The 27,583-nt window shown below is 35.4% G+C and overlaps 1 protein-coding gene across 1 annotated transcript in view; it reads left to right on the top strand.

The window, feature by feature from the left end:
• Positions 1-27,583, top strand: part of LOC123311009 (cryptochrome-1) — a 355,836-nt gene that overhangs the window by 161,807 nt on the left and 166,446 nt on the right. The window contains exon 5 of the mRNA XM_044894755.1: positions 22,144-22,284. Coding sequence (XP_044750690.1) covers positions 22,144-22,284 — 141 coding nt within the window. The remainder of the gene's footprint in view (positions 1-22,143; positions 22,285-27,583) is intronic.

The raw sequence follows: 27,583 nt of genomic DNA on the forward strand, positions 1-27,583 counted from the left end.
TCGGGTGGCACAGGACAGATCGGAATGGAGTCATTTGAAGGAGGCCTACATCCAGGAGTGGATGAAGAATGGCTGAGGAAGAAGAAGAAGAAGAAGAGGGGGTTAAGAACAAAACTAGGTGAACTCGCGATATCAATCTTAAGCGTAAATTTCGATGTAATTTTACTTACAGAAACATTGTTGACTTCTGACTTTAATAATGCTGAAATAGGTCTCAATAATTATTGTATATACAGAAAAGATAGAGATTCAACTAACAGCGATAAACAGAGAGGTGGAGGAGTTTTAATAGCTGTCAAAAAATGTTTATTATCCCGTCAATTATTTGTTGGTTGCTCCAACATCGAACAACTGTTTGTCGCGGTTAGTGTGGGGTCAAAAACTTTATTATTTTCAAACATCTATATCCCACCGAACATCACAGCACTACAGTATGAAACTCACTGTGATGATCTTGAAAATATAATGGATCAGTATTCTTCCGCAGAGTTAATCTGGTGCGGAGATTATAACCTACCTGGAGTAAGTTGGGGAGTCGGTGCATCACTGGGCATGGGTAGAGGTAAATGCTCTTATAATCATTCCATCATAGCTGCCACGATGGCAACATTGTGTTTGGACCAGCTGAATCCGGTAAAAAATTGTAATGACGTTACGTTGGATCCAAGGAGATATAGGAAAGGAGGCGCAAGTGAAGATCAGAAATACTCGGCTGCGTCCAATGACGTCACACTAGCGCGCATTGGCGTAGATTAGAAATTTCACGTCACTGAACTAAGGTGTAAACAAACAGACGAGGTTAGATGTACATTTTTAAGCAGAATGATATGTCCCGCAGGGAAAACGTTGGTTTGTAACATATTGGATCAGAAACTTCTACATCCAGAGTTATGAAATCGAATTTATCACAATAATATGAATGATATACGAGTATACGAGAACAGTTAGTGCAGACGTTTGGAATTACACCAACAGCAATACAGTTCTGAAGTTCAGTATTGAAGGCATATGAGCTAAATGAAAAGAAGAAAAAATGTCGCTATATGATTACACGGGTCAACACCAAATTTGACTTTGACTGCAAAGCATAAAATTTCGATATTTCAGATCCTAATTAGACGAAAAAAAAGTATATGGTATGAAAAAGTTTGCATTTGTGTTCAGGAGACTGATTCAACGATACTTCTCGAAATCTCTGATTTAAATTTTCTATTGATAATAAAACTATGAAATAAATATGTTTATTATTTTTATTGAGTTTAACTATTAAATTATCCTACAAAAAAGTGGAAAATAATTTAAAACTGCACGCTTTTACTTTTTATTTTATGTTCATAACTACTTTCTCTCACTGAACCCCCAAACATCTTTTACAAGCATTACAAGCAACATGTAGAGCAAATGGCTTGTCTTGATTTCAAACAGGAAAGTCAAAATATGCTCATAGGCTTCATAGACAACGTGAGATGTCTTTAATTCGTATTTCACGTTTCGAATTTTTAATAAATTGATCACATATAAAACGAAATGCATCAGCATCGTATTTACACTTTCTTGACGACATTTGATGTTTGTCTGGGCTTGTAAACAACACCTGAACGTTTTTTATGACTCGACTGCCCTCTAGCGGCACTTTGGAAAGGTAAACACCCAACTCCCATCGCGCGGTCTTTTTGAAAGTATTAAAAATTAAAAAAAAATGAAGAATGAGTATTAGTACTACAACTATCACAAAAGCATACTTCATACCAAAAAAAGGTATTTTCCTTTCGTTTTTGTGCATAATTAACCAAAAAATCCTAGTATAAACGTTAGGACAAAGAACGAAGATTTTTTTTTACAGTCATGTTATCTGACCTAAATATACCTGTGGAAATGAATGCAGTAGGACAACGGAAACTGCCTGATAATATAAAAGTTTACTTGAGTATCATGATTCAGGAAAGACAATGAGTAAAGATGAATTTTTAGGAAATATATGAGAAAACCGTATAAGTATAAACAATGTCTAATTGATGAACAAGTACGATAGTGGAAAGCAATTCAGTTTTTCGTGATACATTTAGTAAGAATGATATTTCAAAAAGTGCCTTCAAACTTGTCAGAAATGTGCTGAAAACCAATCTATTTTTTCAATATTCAACTCAGAAAGGCTGGGTATATAAAATAATTTTCCAATACCTTCATGTACATTGTGAAATAAGGAGACTATAGGAAAGGAGACAATCCTAGTATGCAAGGTTCATCAACATAAGTCCAGCCTTTTTTCTTGTTAAAGTTTTTCAAGGATGTTTTCTCATTGTTAAAATAACGCAGTCATATTGGTGCTTGTTCTTCTTATGCCCAACAAATGAGTAGAAAATTTCCTCCAATTAATTTTTGTTTTTAGGTATTTTGTTTTCGGATAAGAGGTTTAATTCCAGGTACTGCAGGAAAACACTATCCTTAATGGCTAACTGTTAGTTGAACTTTCAAAAGAAGTGTCTCGACTAGAAGTTTAGTAGGAAAGTACCATTAATGAACTTGGTGAAAGAAATTGAATGGTGCAGTCATTATTTGAATCAATATGGATATGTTGAGTAGGAAAAAATTATCATATGGCTCAGGGACAAACTTTCACACTTTCTAGTGAAACCAATGTCCTAATGAACACCTAAAGAAAAAAACTGTAGTAGCTTAGATAATTATTTCTGACAACACAGAATCATTAAATGGGTTGATTAAGAGATAAGATAAGATAATATTTATTTCAGATAAAAATTACAATGTTAACTAAAGTAAACTTTGAAATGAAATTACGTCAAAAAAGAAAAATCAAAAGCACAGAGTCTGCTATCCAGCTGTATTATCCTTCCAATCTTTAGCCGCGTTGAAAAATTCTTCAACATTATAGGGTTCTATGTTGAGCAGCATCTTGTATATTTGTTTCTTATAATTCTTTGGTCTAGTTTCATTCTTTATTGTGTCTGGCATTATGTTGAAATATTTTATACATTTGTATTTGGGTCCTTTCTCTGTAGATGTTCTTCTGTGAATTGGATATTTTAGATTTGTTTTCCTTGTGTTATATATGTTGGATGAGTTCAATTCAAAAAGGTTCTTGTTTTTGAATACAAAAATCAGACATTCCTGTATGTGCATTGCTGTGATAGTCAAAATTCCATTTTCTCTAAATTTTCCTCTGCATGATTCTCTGTATCCCAGTTTGAGAATAATTCGGAGTGCTCTTTTCTGGAGGATGGATATTTGCATTGATTTAGATGCATGGCCATAAAACATGATTCCATACCTTGCTTTTGACTCAAATACCGCATGATAGATGGTTTTCATGGAGAAGTTATCCAGATATCTCGCCAGTACACTTAAAGAGTAGCAGACTGAGGCCAGGCTGCTTCCCAGGTTTGAAATATGTTCCTCCCACCTCAGTGTATCATCCACGTAAATTCCTAAAAACTTCGTGAATGAAGTTAGTTCTTGTGTTCTTGCTGTTATCATAACCTCCTTTGGGGTCTCAAAAGTTGAATGTGTAGACTTGAACAGTATTGCATTAGTTTTCCCTTCATTCATATGCAGTTTATTTTTTAAAAACCATTCTTTGATGTTTTCCACCACTTCTGATGTCCTCTGTATCAATTCATTATATTCTTTTGCTTTGATAAGAATATTTGTGTCATCTGCATAATTTGTCAAAGATGTGAAGTTCTTATTCCTGATACAATCTTCAATATCATTGAGATAGATAATGAATAATAGTGGCCCCAAAATACTTCCTTGTGGTACTCCTAGTTTCAGTTCTTCAGCATCTGATAAAGCTTGCCCTTCAGGTTTCTCTATGTAAACGTATTGTTTTCTATTTTGTAGATATGAATTTATCAGATCAGATGACTTGTCTCTCACCCCAAGTTGTTCCATTTTATGCACTAGATGTTGATGTGATAGGCTATCAAAAGCTTTTGATAGGTCTAGGAAAATGCCCATGGTCAGATCTTTTTCTTCAAATGCCTCCACTATCTCTACTATGAAATCATAAATGGCAGTATTTGTTGATTTTCCTTTAATATAGGCATGTTGTGAGGATGCTAATATATCTTTCTCCAAGAGAAATTCCAGAAGTTGATCTGCAATTATCAATTCAAATATTTTCGAAAAGGATGGTAATATACTAACCGGCCTATAATTAGACATTTCATTAGCATCTCCTTTCTTATAAATCGGTATTACCTTTGCTTCTTTTAATTGCTGTGGGAATATTCCATAGGTTAGCATATTGTTGATAATATATGTTAGTGGTTGAAGTATTAAGTCTATGGAGCTCTTGATAACTCTATTAGAAATACCATCTATGCCACAACTATCTTTATTTTTTAACTTGGAACAAGCCAATAGCACCTCATTCTCAGTTATTTGTCTGAAGATGAGTTTTTCAGTTACACGTTCAATATTATGTGTGAAAGGAACATCCCTCATTCTGTTTATGAGTTCTAATGCCGCTGTAGAGAAATGATGATTGAAATCAGTTGCTATTTGTTTTGGATTTCCCTCTAACCGTATTGACTCTCTGCTTTCCGCTCCTTTGATATCCTTCACACATTGCCATAGACTTTTGCTTTTATTATCTGAAGTAAGTATTTTTCCTTTGTATACTTGGCATTTCTGTTTTCTCAAGATAGAGTCATATTCCCTTTTCACTTTTTTGTAATCCTCATAATAGCTTTGATTGAAAGTCTTGAGGGTATAAAGTATGTCAAGCTTTTTCTTACAATTAATCTGCTCCTCATTAGGTTTCATTTTCAATAGTTTCTTTGTATTGTGTGCCTTATCAATTTTTTTCAATGGACAAGCATATTTGAAGTGTTCTGTGTAGCTTTCCAAAAAAGAATTCCATTGCTCATCGACATTTTCTTGTGGAATTTCCCAAATTCCATCCCAATTTTCTTCTTTAAGTTCTTCTTTGAGGACTGACAGTGTATACTCATTTACAACTCTTTTATATATGTAATTCCGACTTATTTCAGTACTTCTCCATTTTAAAGTAATGGTTTGGGTGGTATTATGATCTGACATATGGTTTGGAAATGTCCCCGCTTCATATTCTGTATAATTCGTCAAGATGTTATCGATACAAGTTTTTGTAGTTGCTGTAATTCTTGTAGGTTCCATAATCGTTGGAGTTACACCATATGAGTACAAGAGTTGCTTGAATATTTGTGTATTGCTGTGATTTTGATTCAGCATGTTTATGTTGAAATCACCCGTTATAATAATTCTCTTGTTTCCACTCAAAACATTTAATATTTTTTCAAGTGTATCGAAAAAAATGTCTGCTTCACCTGATGGCCGATAAATTGCTAATACTAAAGATGCTTCTGTACCTAAGATAATTTCAATTGCTGATATTTCCACTACCATCTTAATTGACATCCTCATTATATCCTCTCTCACCTTAAATCTGATATCATTTTTGACATAAATAGCACTACCACCATGTTCATTTTTGTTTCGACAAAATGCAGTTGCTAGTCTAAAATTTGGTATAGCATAATTTCTTAACTGATCATAAGTTTTCCAGTGCTCTGTTAAGCACAGAACACCCAGTTTTTTCCTATCTTTTGTCATCAACTCCAGTTGATCTCTGGCATTTCCTATTGATTGTAAATTTTGATGGATTATTTCCAATTCATGTTGTACTTTTATATCTAATTTTTTAGGTTTGTTTGCTCCAAAAAATGATGTCCTCTTCTGAAGTCAAAACGACTAAAGGCTATCCCTGAGGGCCATAATGCTGCATCATAGATTTTATCCTTATGCTCGAAGTTTACACCTATTATAAAACATTTATTGTCTTTCCTGGGAATTTTCAAAGACACTTCCTTAACATAGATTGTAGACATTTCCACTTCAAGTTTCTCCTGTATGTAGTCCTTTATTGTTTCACTTTCTACATCATCCTTAATTCTTGAAAGAAATAGCCAAGCTTTTTTCTCTTCAGTTGATCTTTTAGTTCCTTGAAAATTCTGAAATTTGGTGTTTTCGATTTCTCCTCTTCCATACATCAGTTTTGGTTTTCGCCTTCTTTTTTCCAAATTGAAATCCTCTTTGCTGTCTCCTTTTTCCATATTAATTATTTCGGATGTTTTGTTGTTGTGAATTTGATTGATGACTGACGGTAACATCTGTTCCGTTATTGTTTGTTCTGTCTCCGTTTTTGTAGCAGCGGCCACAGAACTTCGTAATGTAATATTATTTTGTGTTCCAGAGTTAGATGTTTCTGGTTGTAGTTCATGTGTATCATTTGGATTGTCACTGTCATTAATTTTTATATTTCTTCCTCCTTTTTCCGTATTTCCATTCTTGTTTACTGTTTGGGACTTGTTCTCTCTGTTCTGTATGCGCTGTTCTATCTTTGTATGACCTTGGCTCACCACTTGTTTATACGTTTTTTGTGTGTTTTTCTCCATTGTTTGGATTTTCTCTCGTAGTAATGAATTATTTTCCATTAGAATTTGGTTTTTTTCTTGAACCTCCTTCAGAAGTTTCTTCAAATATTGATTTTCTGCATTTACTACTGCAATATGCTCTTTTCGTTGTTTAACAGCTTGACATGATTCCTCACAGCAAATCAGTACTGATTCACTTTCGAAAGTCACGTTTTTAATTCTTTTTGCCCAACTTTCATGGAATAGAGATAGGCAATATTTGCACACATAATTTTTGCTCGTTTTGGAGCAACATTTGTATATTTTTGCTCCAGAATTTCCACTTTTTCGACCACTTTCACTAGCCTCACTTTCCGCGTCACTTTCATTCGACGCCATGTCGATATATTATATATTATAATTAAGAAAGATAACTAAAATGAATGTGAACCAATGTAACCATACTATCCCAATTGTAGCTTCTCATCAATGATCTATAACTGTATCTTTTCATACATGTTATATAAATAATCAGCAGTCCCGTGTTTCAATGTTGCCTCAAAATGTAATATAGGCCAAAATATATAAAATGTAGTATTATTTTTTTGGTATATTCCTTAAACTAATATATGAAATATTCTCTCCACTGATATATCTTGTACCGAGGTGAATGAGAAATACTCAACAATCATCCCATATCATTCAAATGGGAATTATTAGCTCACTAATCAAAAATGTATTGATAAAATGAAATTGAATATGGAATGTATAGCCTAAGCGCCCAAAGCAGATAGGACAAACTTCAATATGTGAGAATAGATCATCGTTATAAATCAAAATGAAAAATTGTTGGAAAGGGTGGAGAAGGGAGCATCGAAGTCAAATGGGGTGAAATAATATGCATATGTGGGATCTATAGGAAACATTTATTTTATGATGGAAGCAAAAGACAGGAAATTAATTAATTATTTTGTGCGTATTGTTGCCAATTTGTAGGTGCAAAGAGAGATCCCTTTTATGCTTCTGACCCTTCGACTTTTTAAGTAGCATATTGAAGTATTTGACACGAATAACTTTCAGATTCACAAAACAACTCAGTAAATCTTTCGGACAATCAATATTATTATAAATTTTTGTCACAAGGCCTTTTTGATATTTTTCACCTTGTGGATACTTCAATCAATAGGGAGTTTCCGTTCAAAATATCTAAATCAATCATTTTGAATTGCATCGAGTGAATTTCGAATAAGGATCCGCAAAATGAATTGAATAAATATTAATTATAGACTGAACATTCAAATTTCAGTTTTCGAAATAACGCACTCGCGTTTCAATTATGCAACATTTTCTACATTGACAAACTTATTTATAAAGTACCAATAACTTTTAAAAGTCTTCTCAGCATACACTAACGACAGTGATATATATTCTATATCTCTAACGACGAAGTTTCTTTCCTAACGATTATTCTAAACAATTTACGTCCAGATAACCTACGCCACTGCTTACGACACCAGTTCTGTAATTTAGCTTGACATATGCGTCCAATGACGTCATAATTTTCCCGATGAACTGGTGACCTGCGCCTCCTTTCCTATATCTCCTTGGTTGGATCTAATTTTCGCTCAGCCTTCCAAGATCAAGGTAGAATCGGCTCATGAGTTTCTTTTGACATGTGATTTATATCATCCACCTTTATATTTTTCTATTTCTAGTGAAGAGATTCCAGATCTCGAACAATCAATTTATTCATTCTACGATTTCAAAAATGCTGACTATGACGGTCTAATGATATATTTAGAGGTTATCGACTGGTCACCTCTCCTGGGTGGCAAAGAAGTTGAAGGCTGTACCGATTTCTTTTATGAGGTTCTTTTGAACGGAATAAAGTTATATGTTCCCGGAAAGATTAGAAAAAAATACAATTTTCCATGTTGGTTTTCGAACGAGTTAGAAAATGATATCCGAGAAAAAACAAGTTCATAAAAGGTATAAACAGGTTGGCGATGCCGGAGACTATTTTTTGTTCAAAAAGCTTAGAGATAGATGCAGGGTGGAGACTGACTTATGCTACAGAAAATACATAGAATCGATCGAAGCTGAAATTTCTAGTAATCCTAGGTACCTATTTTTGGAAGTTCATTAATGATCGTAAGAGCCAGAAGGGACTCCCGAAAACCATGTTCTACAAAGAGAAGACTGCAAACAACAACATTACTACTGCAGAACTTTTCAGAGAATACTTTTCAGGTATTTACAAAAGGCCGAGTGTTGATAGTAATCGAATGGTATACTATGATAGAACAATTGATATTACGCGTTGTTGTTTCTCTGAACAGGAAGTCCTGGAACTGTTTCAGTCGTTGCCTGAAAAAAGCGATTATGGACCTGACAATGTGTCAGCTTTATTGTTGAGAAGGTGTTGCTCAGTTTTGTCAAAACCCTTATGTCGCCTGTTGGGCCTGTTGGGTAAATACCCAAAGATTTGGAAATCTAGTTTTATCACTCCAGTATTCAAATCGGGCGACGTTAGTGATATAATGAACTATAGGCCAGTAACAAAGAGTTCTTATATCCCAAAAATGCTCGATACAATCATTACAAACAAGATAACTCCCATTCTCAGACGAATTTTTATTGACGAACAACATGGATTTATTGCTGGTAGATCAGTAACAATGAATCTTTTATGTTATATAGATATCATTCTATCAGCAATGGAAGACAAATTACAGATTGATGCGAATTACACTGACTTCGCAAAGGCCTTTGATAGTGTTCCTCACTGGCTACTGATCATCAAGCTCAGGGCACTAGGTATTGGATCACCACTGCTGGACTGGATCTCAGATCGTCTGAAAGGAGGGGTACAATACGTTCGAATTTCGGACGTCTGTTCTGATGGTATTGATGTTAGGTCAGGAGTCCCACAGGGTTCACCGATATCACCGCTTTTATTTTTATGCTTCATTAATGACATAAAAGATGTCATAATATACTGTTTTTTTCTACTATTCGCTGATGATTTAAAGTTGTTTCGGGTAATCAAATCCTCACAGGATTGTCTGTTATTACAGCGGGATCTGGACAATATTGTCGAATGGTGTTCTAAAAATGACATGGAACTCAATGTTGACAAATGTCAGACTATGAGGTTTTATAGAAATAACTCGCCAGTATTTTTCGAGTATTCTATAAATAGTTCCCGTTTAAAAGATGTTAAAGTGGTAAGAGATCTTGGAGTCCTGATGGACGTAAAACTTGAACTTTACCGATCATGTAGAAAATGTTTCTGCCAGGGCCCTCAGAATGCTCGGGTTTCTTAAGAGAAATATGCAACATTTTTGTGTTCCTACAATAAAAATCGTATACATTGCCCATGTAAGAAGCATCCTGGAATATTCCTGTGTAGTTTGGTCACCTTTTTATAGAGTTCATATTCAAACCATTGAGAGGGTGCAAAATAAATTTTAGAAATGGATAGGATATAAATGGGTTACACTCGCGAAGAAATCAATTATGAAATCATTCGTGATAGTTTATCTCTTACTCTTCTCGAAACGAGGCGTCGTAATTTTGATGTAATGTTGATTTATAAAATTATACATAATTTCATCGATTGTCCTTATCTTCTGGAGAATATTAGAATTAATGTTCCTCAGAGGAACTTTAGAGCCTGGGATATGTTCAGAATTAAGTTCAGTAGAACAAATTATTTAATGAACAACCCCCTTGATAGAGCATTACGTGCTGCTGGTTCGGTGGATATAGATTTGTTTCAAGTTACAATTTTTCAATTAAAGCGTTTCTTTGAAGTGTTTCATTAGTTTGATTTAGTTCGTAAGCATTTTGGTGGTTAGGGAAATATTTTTGCTTGTTTATCCTTTTCATAGAATTTCTGTTATTTTCAATATATATTTTATTTTATAATTTTTGTAAAATGGCAAGTCCGTATATGATTAACTAACTAAATAAATAAATAAATAAAAACATATTTATAATACATTATAATATTATGAGCCATACTGAGGACAAAATGGATTTGCTGAACTATAATACAATTCCTAACCTACTTGGCTTCTTAATCAATGTTCTATCTCTCAAATGATATCGGTCAACATTAAGATCATCAGTATTTCCGTTTTTATTCCCTAAATTTCCATTAAAACTATTTCTATGATTATCTGAAATTATATGTTCCCTAGTCCTACGACTTACTTTATTACCATCTTTTTTATGTCAATGAAGTGTCAGAAGTTTTTTGAATTTCTTCCCCTTTTTTTCAATTTTCTACTGAATTACCACTGGTATATCTATGGGAGATGATTGCCCACTATAAGGGTCCTGTAGCGTTCCTCGAACAACTGAAGAATAGAAGAATCATCACTTGGAAGACTGGACCTGGTCGAAAGACCCTCCCAGTCAAAAGCAAGATTTGGCTATTATCAATTTGAGTACTGAAGGTATTTCTAACAACGAGGGTGATCCTCCACCAAGATCAGCAGAAAATTTTTGACGCAGAGATGATATTCCTCCCAATGCAATTGAAAAACAAGTTATGTACCTATCATTATTTATTTCCTTCTTCAGTCATCATCAAGTTTTCGATGGGGTCTTTTTGTTCCGAATAGTCAACAATCATTTTGATTTTCCATTGATTGAAAATATCCATTTGAATGTCCGTTTTGTTGGCAATCGTCGGAGGGAGCTTTTCTTTGTTCCACGAGCGCGAACGTCCCTTTATTATCACTCTGTATTTCTTAGAATAGTCAGATTTTATAACTATCACATCAATAATATAGATATATTTCATCTTTCACTGCCTGTTTTCAAGAGCAAGATCACTTCTTACTTATGTCAAAATTATGGATGAGCTTGTTTGAATGAAATCATATTGTGTTTTCATTGGTTTTTCAATTTTCGAGTGTGCTAGATATCTTATTTTGTTTTTTTTTTTGTAATTTGTTGTGATCCCCTGTAATTGGATGTATTTCTGTTGGGGATCCTGATTAAATAAATAAATAAATAAATAAGTCTTGGAATAAGTTTGGATGGAGGATTTATTATTCACTTTTTTCTCGTTTTCGGCTCTGTTTCTTTGTTTCAGATATTATTGATATTATTGAAATATGTCGTCGAGTAAGAAGGCTGTGCCGAGCGGGTCTCTTCAAATTTCGATTCCCGAATGCGCTTGTTGTAAGCGAACTATTGTAAAAAATAATGCGAAGTGTAATATTTGTAATAAGGTTTACCACCCCGGTTGTGCAATTAGAGTGGGAAAGTGCTGTGAATCTGATATTATAACATCCACTGATATAACTCCTGTTTCCACATCTCCGATGACTGAAAATATAAATAAAAATATATCTAATGTGTCTTCCCAACAAGAACTACTCTTGAAAATAATTTACGAGCTGGAGGCAAAGAATGACCTACTGATGGAGAACAAACAATGGTTTGTTAAGGTTTAAGATTTCAACGCTGGAAACCGAAATTGCATGTAAGAATGCCGAGATCGATCAACTCAACAAAAAAACAAAAACAAATATAAATAATGTCGATAACAGATCAGGTAAATCCAACACAATCGTTCGCTCTGAGAAAACACGCGGAGGATCTATTGCGGGCTCTGTAACTGATTGTCCCGTCGATTCCAAGTGTTCCCAGTTGCCACACATCGTTGCGGAGGTTGAGACTTCTAACGCTCCTGCGAGAACAACTATTTCAGGACGTAGTGAACGTGTGCTGCGCGGAAATAATAAAATTGGAGAGGACACCCAAGTTGCATATTCAAATCGTTCTACATCATCTACAAGAGAAAATGAAGAGTGGACTACCGTTTCCCGTAAGAAATACACAAGGAAAAACAATCGAGCATTGGTGGTTGGTAGTTATACTGGCGATTCATCCGTCGAGGGCATTGAAAAGTTCAGTGCTTTTCATGTGTCGAATCTAAAACCGGAAACAACTCAGGAAAATCTACAAGATTTTCTGAAGAATCGATTTACGGTAGTACGATGTGAGAGACTTACATCTAAGTACCCTGACAGTTATTCTTCATTCAAAGTAATCATACCTAAATCTGAATATGAAAGGGCGCTGGATGGTTCGAATTGGCCTACCGGGGCAAGTGTTCACCGTTTTTTTGTACCCAGGAAAACGAATCATCCAACAGGCTAGATCTTGATAGTTTAAAAAAGCTGAAATTGTAGCAGATCAATGTCCAATGTTTATCGAACAAATTGGATCTTTTGGAAGTACTTTTGAGTGAAATTGAGGCTGATATTGTAAGTGTCGTCGAACATTGGTGCAGTTCTGACAGTGTTAAGACAATGGCTGTTGCCGGTTACCATTTGACGGACTTTTATTGTCGCCCCTCTCGTGAGCACGGGGGTTCGATGATCTATATAAAAAATGGTGTGAAGACTAGAAAATTGGGCGTGTCAGCTTTTTCGGATGAAATGAATTTCGAAGTTAGTGGAGTTATTGTGGTAACAAACAATATCCGTATAGGTATAATAAGTGTATATCGCCCTGGAACCGGAAATTGTGAAGTGTTTCTCGACAGAATGTCATATACTCTTAACTATTGTTTAAAAAAGGTTAATATTATTTTTTTGTGTGGCGATTTGAACATTAATTTTTCGGAAGTTGGATGCACTAACCGTAAGTTGTTGATCGATTTGATTGAATGTTTCCAGCTGAGAATAACCTCGCAAGACCCTACTAGGGTTTTTACAGATATCACTGGTCACACATCCATTTCTAAACTGGATTATATTCTTACAAATGCAGATCTATCCTGTTGTAATGTAAAGAACTTTGAACCTCAATACTGAACTAGATGTTAATACTCAACCTATGCTAAAATTTGTCAGAAATTTGAATGAACAAAATTTGAACAATTTCATTTTCCATATAACAAACTGTGATTTTCATGATGTTTATGAGAATGTAGATGCTGGTAGTTGTTTTGACTCTTTAATATCCACTGTTCAGCACATTTTTGAGTTTTGTTGTCCGTTAGTAAAGGTAACAAGTGGAAATGATAAATCCAAGAATTGGCTAACGCCAGAGATTGTCCTCGCTAAGAAACAGCTCATGCATTTATACTGGTTACATTTGAATTTGAAGACTTCGAATGCAATTTATATAGGAATGCTAAATCATCCTACAATTCAATGTTGAAAAAATCTAAGCGACAATATTATAATGATCTCATCAATAGTTCAGATAATAGGAGTAGGACGATTTGGTCCTTGGTAAATAGTTTAACAGGAAGAAGTGGGGGGGTGGTCAGTCTGTTGAGCTGGATATTGACGGTGTTTTTTATGACAACTCAGATGAATTAGTAAACATTTTTGCAGAATATTTCTCAACAATAACTGAATCCACATTAAACCGTTATTACAATAATGCTTTGTCAACTTCTTGTAGTACCTCATGTTTATTGAACACCACATTCTTTTTTCATCCCGTGATGGAGTGTGAAGTAGCTGACATTATAAAGTCATTGAGAAAGAATAAGAGTTCGGGTGCCGATTCAATCTCTGCAAGACTTCTGAAGTTAATAAGTTCTGAAATCTCTCGTCATTTTGCTCATTGCATTAACCTGTCCATCAGTTCTGGCGTATTCCCTTCTGTCCTCAAAAAGAGCATTGTTATTCCGATTCCCAAAAATAATAAAGACGTACATACCATTTCAAACTATAGACCTATTTCTCTTTTGAGTACATTTTCTAAAGTCTTTGAGAGAATCGTACTGGATAGGATGTTAAAGTACCTGGACAAATTCGACATACTGGCTTCTGCACAACATGGTTTTCGATCGGGTCGTTCAACTCAGACGGCAGCGGTTCGAGTTGTTGATTACATCTATGAATGTCTGGATAATGGCTTTTATGTGGCAGGGCTATTCTTTGATCTCTCTCGAGCGTTTGATGGTCTGTCTTTCCAGTTCATTCTGGATAAATGCTACAACCTGGGTTTTCGGGGTGTGTTCCTAGACTGGCTTCGTAGCTATCTCGAAGGTAGAGCCATATGTGTGAAGCTTGAAGATTCATTGTCAGCGGAACATAGTGTCAACTTGGGAGTACCACAAGGCTCTGTCCTTGGACCACTTTTGTTTTTGCTCTTCATCAACGATCTCCCTGTAAATCTACGAATGATGTTTTTGGATCAGTTAGCTCATCGAGGTATTTCTCTGATAAAATATCTGTTGACGTTATTTGCTGATGATGTTTCAGTGGTGGTAACAGCCTCATCTTTTGAAGAGCTGCAGAGGTTGTGTGGCATTCTTATTGGTTGTTTCGTGGACTGGTGCCACGGGAACAATCTGATGATCAACATTGGAAAAACTGAGTGCATAAATTTCACCTTATGTAAAAATAATCCTGAGCTCGTTATTCAGTATATGAACGAAGAAATCCCATCCAAGGAAAGTGCAAAATTTCTTGGCATTTTTTGGACAGTAATTTAAAGTGGTACACTCACAGCGATGCACTGTGCAGTAAGCTCAACAGTTCCTATTATGCGATAAGTAGAGTGAAAGATCTTCTTCCTCCAGATACTCTCAAAACTATGTATTATAGTTTGGTATACAGCCATCTGTCGTATAATGTTCTTCTGTGGGGAAGTTCTTCGGATGTTAGCAGGGCATTCATATTGCAGAAACGAATTCTGCGTATGATATACAACCTACCTCCTCGCCAGTCATGTAGAGCTTTGTCTGCTGAAAATAGTATCCTTACTTTGTTTTCCATTTTCATATTGAAAGGTCTTTTGCATGTGAAGAAAAACGAACAGAGTATGATTAAACTATCTAGCTTTCATAATTATAAAACCAGAAGTGAGGGATTACTATATGTCCCTAAGCATAGGACAGCTAAGTGTGAAATGTCTCCTATGTATCAGTCCATAAGGCTCTATAATCATTTGCCATATACTATAAGAAATTTGAATTATATCGAGTTTAACAAAAATGTTAAAACCTTGTTACTGGAAAAATGCTATTACAGTGTGAATGAATACCTAAATGATTGTATCAGAACCTAGTTCATTCTGTTATTTGACTTGTCCTATACATGTATACACATGTCAAAAAGGATTAATAAACTATTATTATTATTATTATTATTACGAAATGGAAGGAGGATAAAGAATTTTTTATATCAATGGAAAGGAAGCCCTTCAGTATTAAAAGCTCATTCTGTAAACAAATTTGTCATCACTACACTTCTTACGAGTAGACAGGGTTTTTTTACTGAGGTTTTTCCCTAAGCTCTTGTATCATACTCCAAATTGTATGGTACCCCGTCACACTAACCTTTGCTATAACTCATACATATGCTATATTGTTTGATAACTAAAAATGTATTGCTGACATTCAAAAGAATATATATATATATATACCATCTTGTATTAAATAGCAACGAGGCTCTTCACATTTTTTCAAAATTCTAGCATTTTTCCATACATTATTTAATCTATAATTAACTATATCATTTTCTTTTCCTTCCCTTAGATTTTTTGTATTTTTATCATAAAAATATTTTTGTTTTTTCTGTCTTTTATTGAAATTATTCACCAATTTTCTATTATTCACTAAGTTTTGTTTCAGAAGAGTACTCAGTGAAGGTATATTATCTTTCAGACGCCTACCAAGAAATAATTGAGCAGGTGACAAACCTATATCCGGTATTGGAATATTTCTATATTTCAATAAATATATTTGTAAATTGCCGTTTGCATAAGCAAACTTTTTCAAAATTCCTTCACAGATATTGACTGATTTTTCAGCCAATCCATTACTTCTTGGATAATTTGGACTAGAATGAATGATTTTTATGTCGTACCTACTGGTGAAATCTTTAAACATATATGAATTAAAAGGTACATTATCACATACGATTTTATCAGGGAACCCAAATGAAGCAAAAATTTCCATTGATTTCTTAGTTACCTCTTCAATAGATTTGTTTCTTAAAACTTTGAATTCGATCCACTTAGAGTAGTAATCCATGATTGCAATATATGAGCTACCGCCGAAATAAAAAATGTCAGTACCTACTTTACTCCACGGTCGATCAGGTATCTCATGACTCAACATCGGTAATCTGGCATTGTTTTGGCTGAATCTATTGCAAATTTCGCAATGAATTATTAAGTCATGGATGTCTTTGGACATATTAGGCCAATAAAGGCACTCGTTGGCTCTTGCTCGACATTTATTTATTCCGAGATGCCTTCATGTATTTTTAATAAAATAATGTTACGTTTTGATTCAGGTACAATCAATCTATCACCGTAAAATAATAAAGCGTCAGATTTTGATATTTCATTTCTTATGTTATAGTAAATTTTAAGATCGTGAGGTAATGTTTTATATTTTTTCCAACCATTTCTAAGATAAATTTTCAATTGCCTGAGCATTCCATCATTTTTCAGTAGCTACAGTAAACTCGTTAAGTCTTTCTTCAGATATTGGTAGTAATTTAGCTATACTGTGAACCCTAATATCCTCAACTTCAGTGGCGTACTTATCATTAATACTTGCTCTTGATAAAGTATCAGCTATGTGCATATCCTTTCCCGGTAAGTAAATAATCTTTAAATTATATTTTAATAATCTATACAATAATCTTTGTAGTCTTGTTGAAATCTTATTGATGTCTTTTTTAAAAATATTAACCAATGGCTTATGATCAGTATTTACAATTACTTTTCTTCCATACATTGAATAATAAAATTTTTCTACGGCATACACTCACGTTCTATATTGGCGTATCTTTTTTCTGCATCAATTAACGTTCGAGAGGCATACGCGATTGGCTTACCCTTTTGTAACAAACGCGCACCAAAACCATCTAAACTTGCGTCACATTTATTACTGAAGGTTTATTTGGATTATAGTGAACTAGAATGGGTGCTTTTACGAGCAGTCTTTTAATTTTGATGACTGTGTCAGTATGAATTTGCACCCACTGGAAAAATATATTCTTATGAGTTAGTTGTCTTAAGGGTGCCGTTAACGATGACAAATTCGGAAAGAATTTTCCTAGGTATTTAACTAAACCTAGGAACCTGAGTAGTTCTTTTTTATTCTTCAGGATTTCCATATTAGTAATTGCTTCTCTCAGGATCAATTTCAATCCTTTTACTAGAAACAATGAAACCTAGCAGTTTAACCTCAGATTTTTTTAAATTGGAATCTATTAATATTAAATGTTACACCGTTATGCCTAGCTGCTTCTAAAACTTGCACTAATTTTAGGTCGTGTTCTGTTTCAGTTTCTGTTGCAATTATTAGATCATCTATATAAATTCCATTATTCAAAATATTATTATTATAACCAGATTAAGAGTTTAGCCAGGGCCTATGAACTCAAATATAAAAAAAAATCATTACAAAAAAAAGTAAACAATATAAGCATAAGGCAGTCAGAATATATAGAAAGAAAACACAAAAAAAAATGAATACAGTCACGAGCTTCACTACTGAACGCGACGGCACCAGCTATCGAAGCTGCTCTTGAAAGTGTTCACCGACAGGGAGTTCACCACACATGAAGGCAAGCCATTCCAAACACCAAACACGCGATTTTTTAGGAAGTTCTGTCTCTGCGTAGTTTTGAAATTCTCCTTCGCCAGCTTGAAGGAATGACCTCGGAGTCGACCCCAAACAGATTGTGGAGCGCACGATAGGGGATGATGAGATCACCTCGAATCCTCCGATCAGCAAATGAGGGCAAGCACATAAGGGAAAGCCTCTCCTCGTAAGTAGGTCGTGCGATGCCATATGGTAGTCGTGTTGCCTGACGCTGAACACCCTCGAGCATTGCAAAATCTTTGTTCAGTACAGGACATCACACAGGGACAGCAAATTCCAAAATATTACCAAATATTTCAGTGTTTTTTCTCTGACATATTTCAGCCGCAGTATTGATGCCAAAGGGAAGTCGTTCAAACCGATATCTGCCAAATGGGGTTGCAAAAGTACACAATTTTGACGAATTTACGTCTAAACGTATCTGATAGAAAGAATCTTTCAAGTCTAATATGGAAAAACATTTTTCACCACTCAAGTCTGTTAGTATTTCATCCGGCGAAGAAATTTGAAAATGCTCTCGCTTTCAATTCTTATTCAAATCTTTCGGATCTCAGCAAACGCGTAATTTTCCGTCTTTTTTTTTCAGTGATTACCACATTATTAACCCAATCTGTTGGATTTGTCTCTTCACAAATAACATTAGCCTTCTCTAGTGACTCTAATGTTGACTTAAATTTAGATGTTAAATTTTTAGGAATCCTACGAGCAGCATGAAGTACAGGTTCAGCACCATCTTTTAAAAATAATTTACATGGCTGTCCTGGAAATTGACCTAAGTTTTCAAATACATCCTTTTAATTTTTTATGATAGTATCTTTAGAGATAAATTGAAAATTTGAGACATTTTTTTCTACCAAGTCAATCTTATTAATTAATTCACATTCTAAGCAACTTTCTAGACCCAATATAGGCTTGTCAGCTGTGTCAACCATATGAAAAGTTATGTAGTGTTCCTGACCTCTTACCAGGCAACTCACCCTCACTGAGCCCTCAACCGGAATCCTATTACCACCAAAAGCAATGAGGTTGACTTTTGACTTTTGGACACTTCTGGAAGGCATAATTTTGAGATATATTCTCGTAGTATATTACAATCAGCTCCAGTGTCTAATTTGAAGGAAATGTTATAACCATTAATATTCACAATTTCAGTTGAAATCTTATCATTGTTAAATGACTTGTTATAATTTACTTTTGTTAACATTAAACTATCAATAAACATATCATTTATATCATCATTAATTATTTCTACGTTTTCGGTTTCAACAGAGTGCAATTTCTTTTTGAAATTGTTTCTTTTACTTTTATCTAACTGTTTACCTGACTTTTTCAATAGGCAACCTGTTTTAAAATGATTTAACTTATGACAGTAAAAACATTCTTTTCCAAACGCTGGACATTGACCTGCATTATCCTTAGTATTACACTTTTTACAATTATAAGGATTATTAACAGAATTTTCATTTTTCATTTTTCTTCCTACAATGTTTGAAGTACTTATCTTAGATTTGGACGAGTTGATATTATCCACCCTGATGCTCGTGCCGTCCATCTTCGTTGCCATCTCATCTGTTTGATGTCTGCTAACTTCAGCTATTTGGCATACATCAATTGCTTTTCTCAAGGACAAGACCTCGATTTGCAGAAGGCGTTCTCGAACACAATTATCTCGGATGCCCATATTTATCTTGTCGCGTACCATTTCCTCTTCAGATTCGTACTCGCAATTCTTCACCATTGTCTTCAGTTCCGTAATGAAACTACCCATTGATTGACCTTCCTTCTGGTTGCAGATTAAAAATTTGTAGCGTTCATACACCACGTTCTTCTTCGGCTGACAATGCTTTTCAACGTGGTTTTTTCAATTTGTAGCTTGAAAGTGTTGTATATTTCCACACCTTCATCACCTATCAAATTTAGAAATATAGCAATCTTAACTTGCTCACTTGCTTCATCTTTATCGGCAGCCAGCATGTACATCTGGAATTTTTGTTTCCAAAGGGACCAATTTCTCGCCATGTTGCCGGAGAAGTCCATGACGGGAGGTTCTCTTAATCCATCCACCTTATTATTGGGGTTCTTGATAACCTGACACCATGTAACGTTTCTGTCTCTATATAAGAATGTTACGAAACCAATATTTTAAAAAGGCCACGCTTTACTTCTGATCTCTTTATTTCGGTTCGATGAAAATACATGAAATACTCTCATTACGCTGTCTATCGACTGACCAACGGCCGGTATCACAGTCCATACCCCCAATATGGGAGTGGGGATTTATGCCACTGAGCAACTCGCAATATATTCTACCAAACATACATTTTTATAATTAATGTGTTGCTCAATAACCCTACAGTATGGGACTAATTTTCGAACCCATGGCACAACCAAATGTTTGGACATAAAACTCGCCCTTAAATGAAAAGTAGTTGTTACGTAATATGAATGTCATAATTTCAAGAAACAAGTCTTTCGGAATGTCACAATTAATCGAAATATTGTTCCATAATTGATCAAGAGCAAGGAGTATAATTTCTTCACTTAAATTTCCAAAAAGATTGACCACATCCAATGAGACGAGCACATAACCCTTCTCTAATTCGAAGTTATTGATGTAGGAAGCAAAATCGAAGGAATCCTTTATATAATATTCATTCTCTCGATCAGATGATTGTATAAGAATGTCTGCGATGAGCATAGATAGATTGCTTGTTGGACTATTGATACTAGAGACTATCGGTCTCAGCGGGAGATCCTGTTTATGAAGATATTAGTAGATACTTTTCAAGTACTCTCTACTACATATTTCAAATCCATCATGGAATTCAAGTAGTTGAATACAGAATCTGTTAACAGCTTGAATCCATTTTCAGAAAGATTTGATTTTGCTCTTTGAATGAGATAGCTGATTTTCTGCTAGTTTCCATAGTATTATCCAAATTAGATAGTAATACAGAAAGACTTCTTGTGACGTCTTTGATGTCGAATGAAATTCCTTCTTATGATAACTTGATTAGATTCGTTCCGAAACAATCCAAGGTTTTAAGTAGAGCCTCTGGTCATAGAAGTAATTGTAATCATTCGAAACCACCTATAGTGAGACAAAGGGGCACTTACACCACTTCTTCTAGTTCAATTTCATATACAGTTGTACATTATCCGTCTCCTATATGCGGAGAAAAAATCATTTGATAACCAGATATCGTAAATTCTTTAAATTTTCACCACATGGTGAATCAAAGAAAATTTCTTATATTTGAATTGTTTGAGTAGTAAACATAAAATTAATCAGTGTAAGTCTTCGAATACTTTTGATGTTTGTAAAATTATGCATCATTCTCCTTACATTTACCAAATGAAGAATCGTCAAAAGTCAAACCTGTAGTTGATAAAGATATTGAAAATAGTAGTTCTCAAAGTGGTGTAAGTTTGACAGTTGCTGATAGTATAACTTGCATTGAAGTTGGAATTGTTCTGAAATTGTGTTCATTCAGAAAATGAAATTCAATTTGGCAACCGAAAAAAAAATCACGAACATGAAGGTTTTCCGCCATTTTGAAATTTTTTTTCAGAATTCTTCATCTTTTCTGAATTGACCACTCAAAAATACTCCAATGTGACCAGAAACCGTTACTTTGAGGTTTATACATAACTGACCACACTCATTGAAATATTGCCCAAATACGACTTTGAACACCCTGTATCTCGATTATGCGTCGAAAACGGGGTATATGTCATAAGACAAAAATGATTCTCCCGGTGTCATCTACCGACTATATATATTTGTCCAGTTTATGATGAAACAGCCTGTATGTAGTAAAATTGTACAATGACCTCAAGACCACCTAATCGAAATCGAATTACATTTTGCATATTCAGTACATTTTCTTCACTCACAATATTGCTGCAGTTCGAAATATTAGATATTAAATCTAACTATTGCAATTGCCGAATCGCCTGGCCTACTTACACTTGAAATAACAATCATGAAAGAGAAAATGATATGAATAATTTCGAATGGAAATATTTGTTTGAATTGAGTTCATGAATTTTGTGATATATCTAATTTTGGATATTCATTGTACGTTTCTTACAAACTTTTTTCTATGTATATTCTAGGGTCAAACTGGATTTCCATGGATAGACGCGATAATGACCCAATTGAGACAAGAAGGATGGATTCATCATTTGGCTAGACATGCAGTAGCTTGTTTTCTCACTAGAGGGGATCTCTGGATTTCTTGGGAAGAGGGAATGAAGGTTTGATATCAATTTAATCTTTTCCATTTGATTATATACATACAGGGCTAAGCCATTATTGAAAAACTGCGAATTTTTTCATTTGCTCCATCTACCGTTAATATTATGTTTATTACGGAATATTTCAAAGGCGGAGAAGGGTTACCTAATTATTCTATTTTGAATCCTGACTTATAGGTTGGAATTCAGACAATACTTTTTAAAGTTGGCAATGAAATATTATTGATCTATATAGACTATATCTATAGTAACATTTTCGGTGACAAGAAGATTTATAAATTTGAAATTGGTATTATTTGATCGGAAAGGGTTACCTGACACAGGTTTGTCAGGCGTTATTTTTCCCAGCCGCTGCCGACACCATGCAGGCAGAAAAAAAAAATTCGTCTGTCAATCATCACGACCATAACAATTTCTTCGTCGGACTGGCCGAAAGTTTTTCTCGTAAAACTAAAGTAATCCTCTTTTATATCGCCGCATTCATCGCACCATTTGTCATCTTTAGTGAAATCATCTATTACCAAATTAATCAAGAGTAATATTGAGTAAATTTGAGTGGAGTGCCTTTGGTCTTCTATATCAAGGAGGTGATAACCACGAAGCTTGTGCGGAAGGAAGGTTAGTTTCCTGTTTACCTTTCCTCTGAAACCCCTTTACTGCTACCAGACCAGTCGAGATTCGCCAGGTTTCTTCATAAACCCGTTGGGGAGAGCAATTGCATGTCGTGTTTCCGTGCCATTGCCGACTGCGGTTCGGACCAACGGTGTCACACATGCGGGGTACGACAACATACGATTCTTCACATGGTAAATGCTGCTACTACGTTCCCTTCCGTTTCCCACACGGAGGAGGAATACCGTTCTGCGGACCAACGTCTTTTTTCACCCTCTGTATCATAAGAGCAGCCACCCCGTGCTTTCACCTCTTAGGGACGTTCATTAAGGGGTAGATCGGCGTGCTCGCGATGGTGTCACCCAAGAACCCTAGGGCGACAGGCTCAGCATCTTCTCGAGCTTCGTCAACTCCGTCGGTCCCTCATTCTTGCCCCTCCTGTGGAAGTGGTTCCGAATAACTACAAATGTGGTCATCTTGCGGTCGTCTAACCTCGCCGAAAAACAATCTGTCCTCGTCTTCTCGTCTGTTGTAATCTTGTCTCTGCTTCCATCTCCGTGGTCTTCTTTGGGCCAGACCAATAATCCTGTCTACCTCACGCCTACCGCTTGAATTCGTCTAAATACATAATCGGCGGAATGTCGAGTTCGGCCGTGCTCTTCCAGATTTAGGCTGCCAACATACTGCGCATTCACCCGAATCTATTCAATTTCGCGCCGTGAGTAAAGTGGACAAGTTTCGCATCCAGAGGTACGCATACGTCACCCTGTCACCAAGGAGATCCTTCCCATCTTATCATCAGAGCCTACATTATCGACAGCCACATAGATCCCCTTCCTGTCAGAGCGTTCAGTGGCCGATGGCATTAGCAACTCAGCTTAGCTGATTCACTCTTCCATCTTCCTCGTACCATAGGGATGTTGATTATCTCGGATGCGCTCCCTCATCTTATTCTCCCTGGCACGTTATGCCCGTCGTCTGAGCTTCCGGGAGCATTATCTACCACCTTAGGTTGGGAACTCTATGGGCCGTATCTAATAAGACAAATGCTCCTGCAGTCACCGAGCTTGAAACTATTCCTATGGGCTCCTCGCAGCCCTCAGACCACGAACTTGTCAACATCGTTCGCAGTGGCGGCTGCTCAAGTGCACATTTGCACGAGTACCCTCAACTAATCAATATACAAAAGAAATAATTATTCGACTGACAGTGATTCCTATCACAGAAGGTTGACTTCACATAAAATTATGTGGAGTTCATGAACCATAATGCATTTTCAACGATCGCTATGGTTACGCTAGCCTACTGAAAATTCAACAGTGAATCGAAAAGCAGGAAAAAGTATTGAATGTTATATTCATGTGAATAGCGACATATGATACATTTTTAAATCAACAAAAAGTTTGCAACAAGATGGAAGAACTATAGCTTTTATTTGAAAAATCCAAATTCCCAGTCGTATCTCGAAAATGACTAGATCGAAAAATTTAATAATATAATAGTCGAATTCCTCATAAAAAAGTGCCTGTAGAATGTAACAACGGGTTTCGAATACGATTTCGAATGAGCGAGTTATTCAGGTTCAGTGAAAATGTCAATTTCTCAATTTTCGTTCATAACTCAAAATCTATGAACGTTAGGCTAGATCTGGTGGATTAGTCAAGAAAAAAGAGCTCGAGAATGTGCCGTCCGTTTTCTTCTAGCTACTATAGTTCTCGAGATCCCCTCAGTAGACAACGAATTTTGCCCACCCTGTACATAGTTGTTCACACTACAGCTCCGAGGATGAAAATGAACTTTTCAATCTACAATGAAGCGCATGACCCTCATTCTTCAAGTTCAGTATGGCCGGCCAAAAAAATTGTTGGATAGAGGAATGTCTTAGAATGTACTCAGAAAAAACTTTTTTTCATTCTGACAGCCCTAGAACGCCACCTCCACCGATCAAATGAACCGTTTTTTTTCTATTCAGAATGTTTTAAGGATTTTTTTCCAGAGAACAAATCAGTTCAGAACATCTGGCCAAGGAACTTGATGGCTAAAGTACATAAATGGATAACTAAAGTACCCTAACATAATTTTTTGTGCATACTACAGCTCCGAGGATCAAAATGAACTATTCAGTATTCACTCTACGCATATTCCTCATTTTTCAAGTTCAGTATAGCCGGCCAAGAAAATTGGTAGACAGAGGAATAGTTTCTCCACAAGATAAGTCAGTTCAAAATAGCCGGCCAATGAAATTGATGGATAAAGTACATAGAGGGATGACTGAAATATCCCTAACATGATTTTTTGTTCATACTACAGCTCTAAGGATCAAGGTGAACCATTCAGTCCACGATGAAGCGTCTATTACTCATTTTTCAAGTTCGAAATGGCCGGCCAAGAAAATTGGTGAATAGAGGAATGTATTCAGAAAAATTTTTGTTTCATTATAATAGCCCTAGAACGCCACCTCCAACGATCGAATGAACCGATTTTTTTCTATTCAGAATGTTTCAAGGATTGCTTCTCCAGAAAATAAATCAAATCAAAACATCCGGCCAAGGAAATTGATGGCTAAAGTACCTAAAATATCTCTAACAAAAGTTTTTTGTTCATAGTACAGATCCGAGGATCAAAATGAACTATTCAGTTTGCAATGTAGCGCATATTCCTCATTTTTCAAGTTCAGAATGGCCGGCAAAGAAAATTGGTGGATAGTGGAATATATCAGAATGTACTCAGAAAAAATTTTTGTTTCATTCTGACAGCCATATTGTCTTCTTCGCGTCCTTGCATGAAATTGGAATAGTTAGTTTGTGGCTTGAGGACAGGGCAAATGAAATCTATCCTTTTTGAAGTGCCGACGTTTCGATCCTTAGTTCGGATCTTTTTCAAGGCTGGAAATATATTTGTAAGAATATAAACAATAACTTTGACATAAACAGGTTTACAAACAATAAGAATATTATCACAACACAAAGATGTTACTTTTAGAAGCACCCAGGTTTCTCAGGACGAAAAACACTGTTAAAATCAGATTTACCTTTTCAAACGGATAAATGAAGCAAAGCAATGAGTTCAAGAAAACCATAGGTCATTTCTCGTCAAATTCTTATGTGTCATGTGGGTAAGCTGAAAACACCTATCACTCGTGAAACCAGAATTAAAACAATGAGATGACATGGAAAGGTTCAAATTTGTAATGATGCTATTTATCAATTTCGACATGTGTAGGACATTCCACCTTCGGTCCAGAATTAAAACAATGAGATGACATGTAAAGGTTCAAATTTGTAATGATGTTATTTATCAATCTCGACATGTGTAGGACATTCCACCTTCGGTCCTACACATGTCGAAATTGATAAATAACATCATTACAAATTTGAACCTTTCCATGTCATCTCATTGTTTTAATTCAAATTTGTAATGATGTTATTTATCAATTTCGACATGTGTAGGACCGAAGGTGGAATGTCCTACACATGTCGAAATTGATAAATAACATCATTACAAATTTGAACCTTTCCATGTCAACTCATTGTTTCAATTCTGGTTTCACGAGTGATAGGTGTTTTCAGCTTACCTACATGACACATAAAAATTTGACGAGAAATGACCTATGGTTTTCTTGAACGCATTGCTTTGCCTCATTTATTCGTTTGAAAAGGTAAATCTGATTTTAACAGTGTTTTTCCTCCTGAGAAACCTGGCTGCTTCTAAAAGTAACATCTTTGTGTTTTGATAATGTTCTTATTGTTTGTAAACCTGTTTATGTCAAAGTTATTGTTTATATTCTCACAAATATATTTCCAGCCTTGAAAAAGATCCGAACTAAGGATCGAAACGTCGGCACTTCAAAAAGGATAGATTCCATTTGCCCTGTCCTCAAGCCACAAACTAACTATTCCAATTCTGACAGCCGTAGAACGCCCCCTTCAACGATCAAATGATCCAATTGTTTTCTATTCAAAATGTTTCAAGGATTACTTCTCCAGGAGATAAATCAGTTCAAAATAGCCGGCCAAAAAAATTGATGGCTAAAGTACATAGAGGAATGACTGAAATATCCCTAACATAATTTTGTGTTCATACTACAGCTCCGAAGATCAAGATGAACTATTCAGTCTACGATAAAGTGTCTATTCATCATTTTTCAAGTTCGGAATGGCCGGCCAAGAAAATTGGTGGATAGAGGAATGTATTCAGAAAAATTTTTGTTTCATTATAATAGTCCTAGAACGCCACCTCCAACGATCGTATGAACCGATTTTTTTCTATTCAGAATGTTTCAAGGATTGCTTCTCCAGAAAATGAATCGAATCAAAACATCCGGCCAAGGAAATTGATGGCTAAAGTACATAGAGGAATGACTAAAATATCCCTAACAAAAGTTTTTTGTTCATAGTACAGATCCGAGGATCAAAATGAACTATTCAGTTTGCAATGTAGCGCATATTCCTCATTTTTCAAGTTCAGAATGGCCGGCAACGAAAATTGGTGGATAGAGGAATATATCAGAATGTACTCAGAAAAAATTTTTGTTTCATTCTGACAGCCGTGGAACGCCACCTCCAACGATCAAATGAACTAATTGTTTTCTATTCAGAATGTTTCAAGGATTAATTCTCCAGGAGATAAGTCAGTTCAAAATAGCCGGCCAAAGAAATTGATGGCTAAAGTACATAGAGGGATGACT

The sequence above is a fragment of the Coccinella septempunctata genome, chromosome 4 (assembly GCF_907165205.1).
Source record: "Coccinella septempunctata chromosome 4, icCocSept1.1, whole genome shotgun sequence".
Classification (NCBI taxonomy): Eukaryota; Metazoa; Arthropoda; class Insecta; order Coleoptera; family Coccinellidae; genus Coccinella; species Coccinella septempunctata.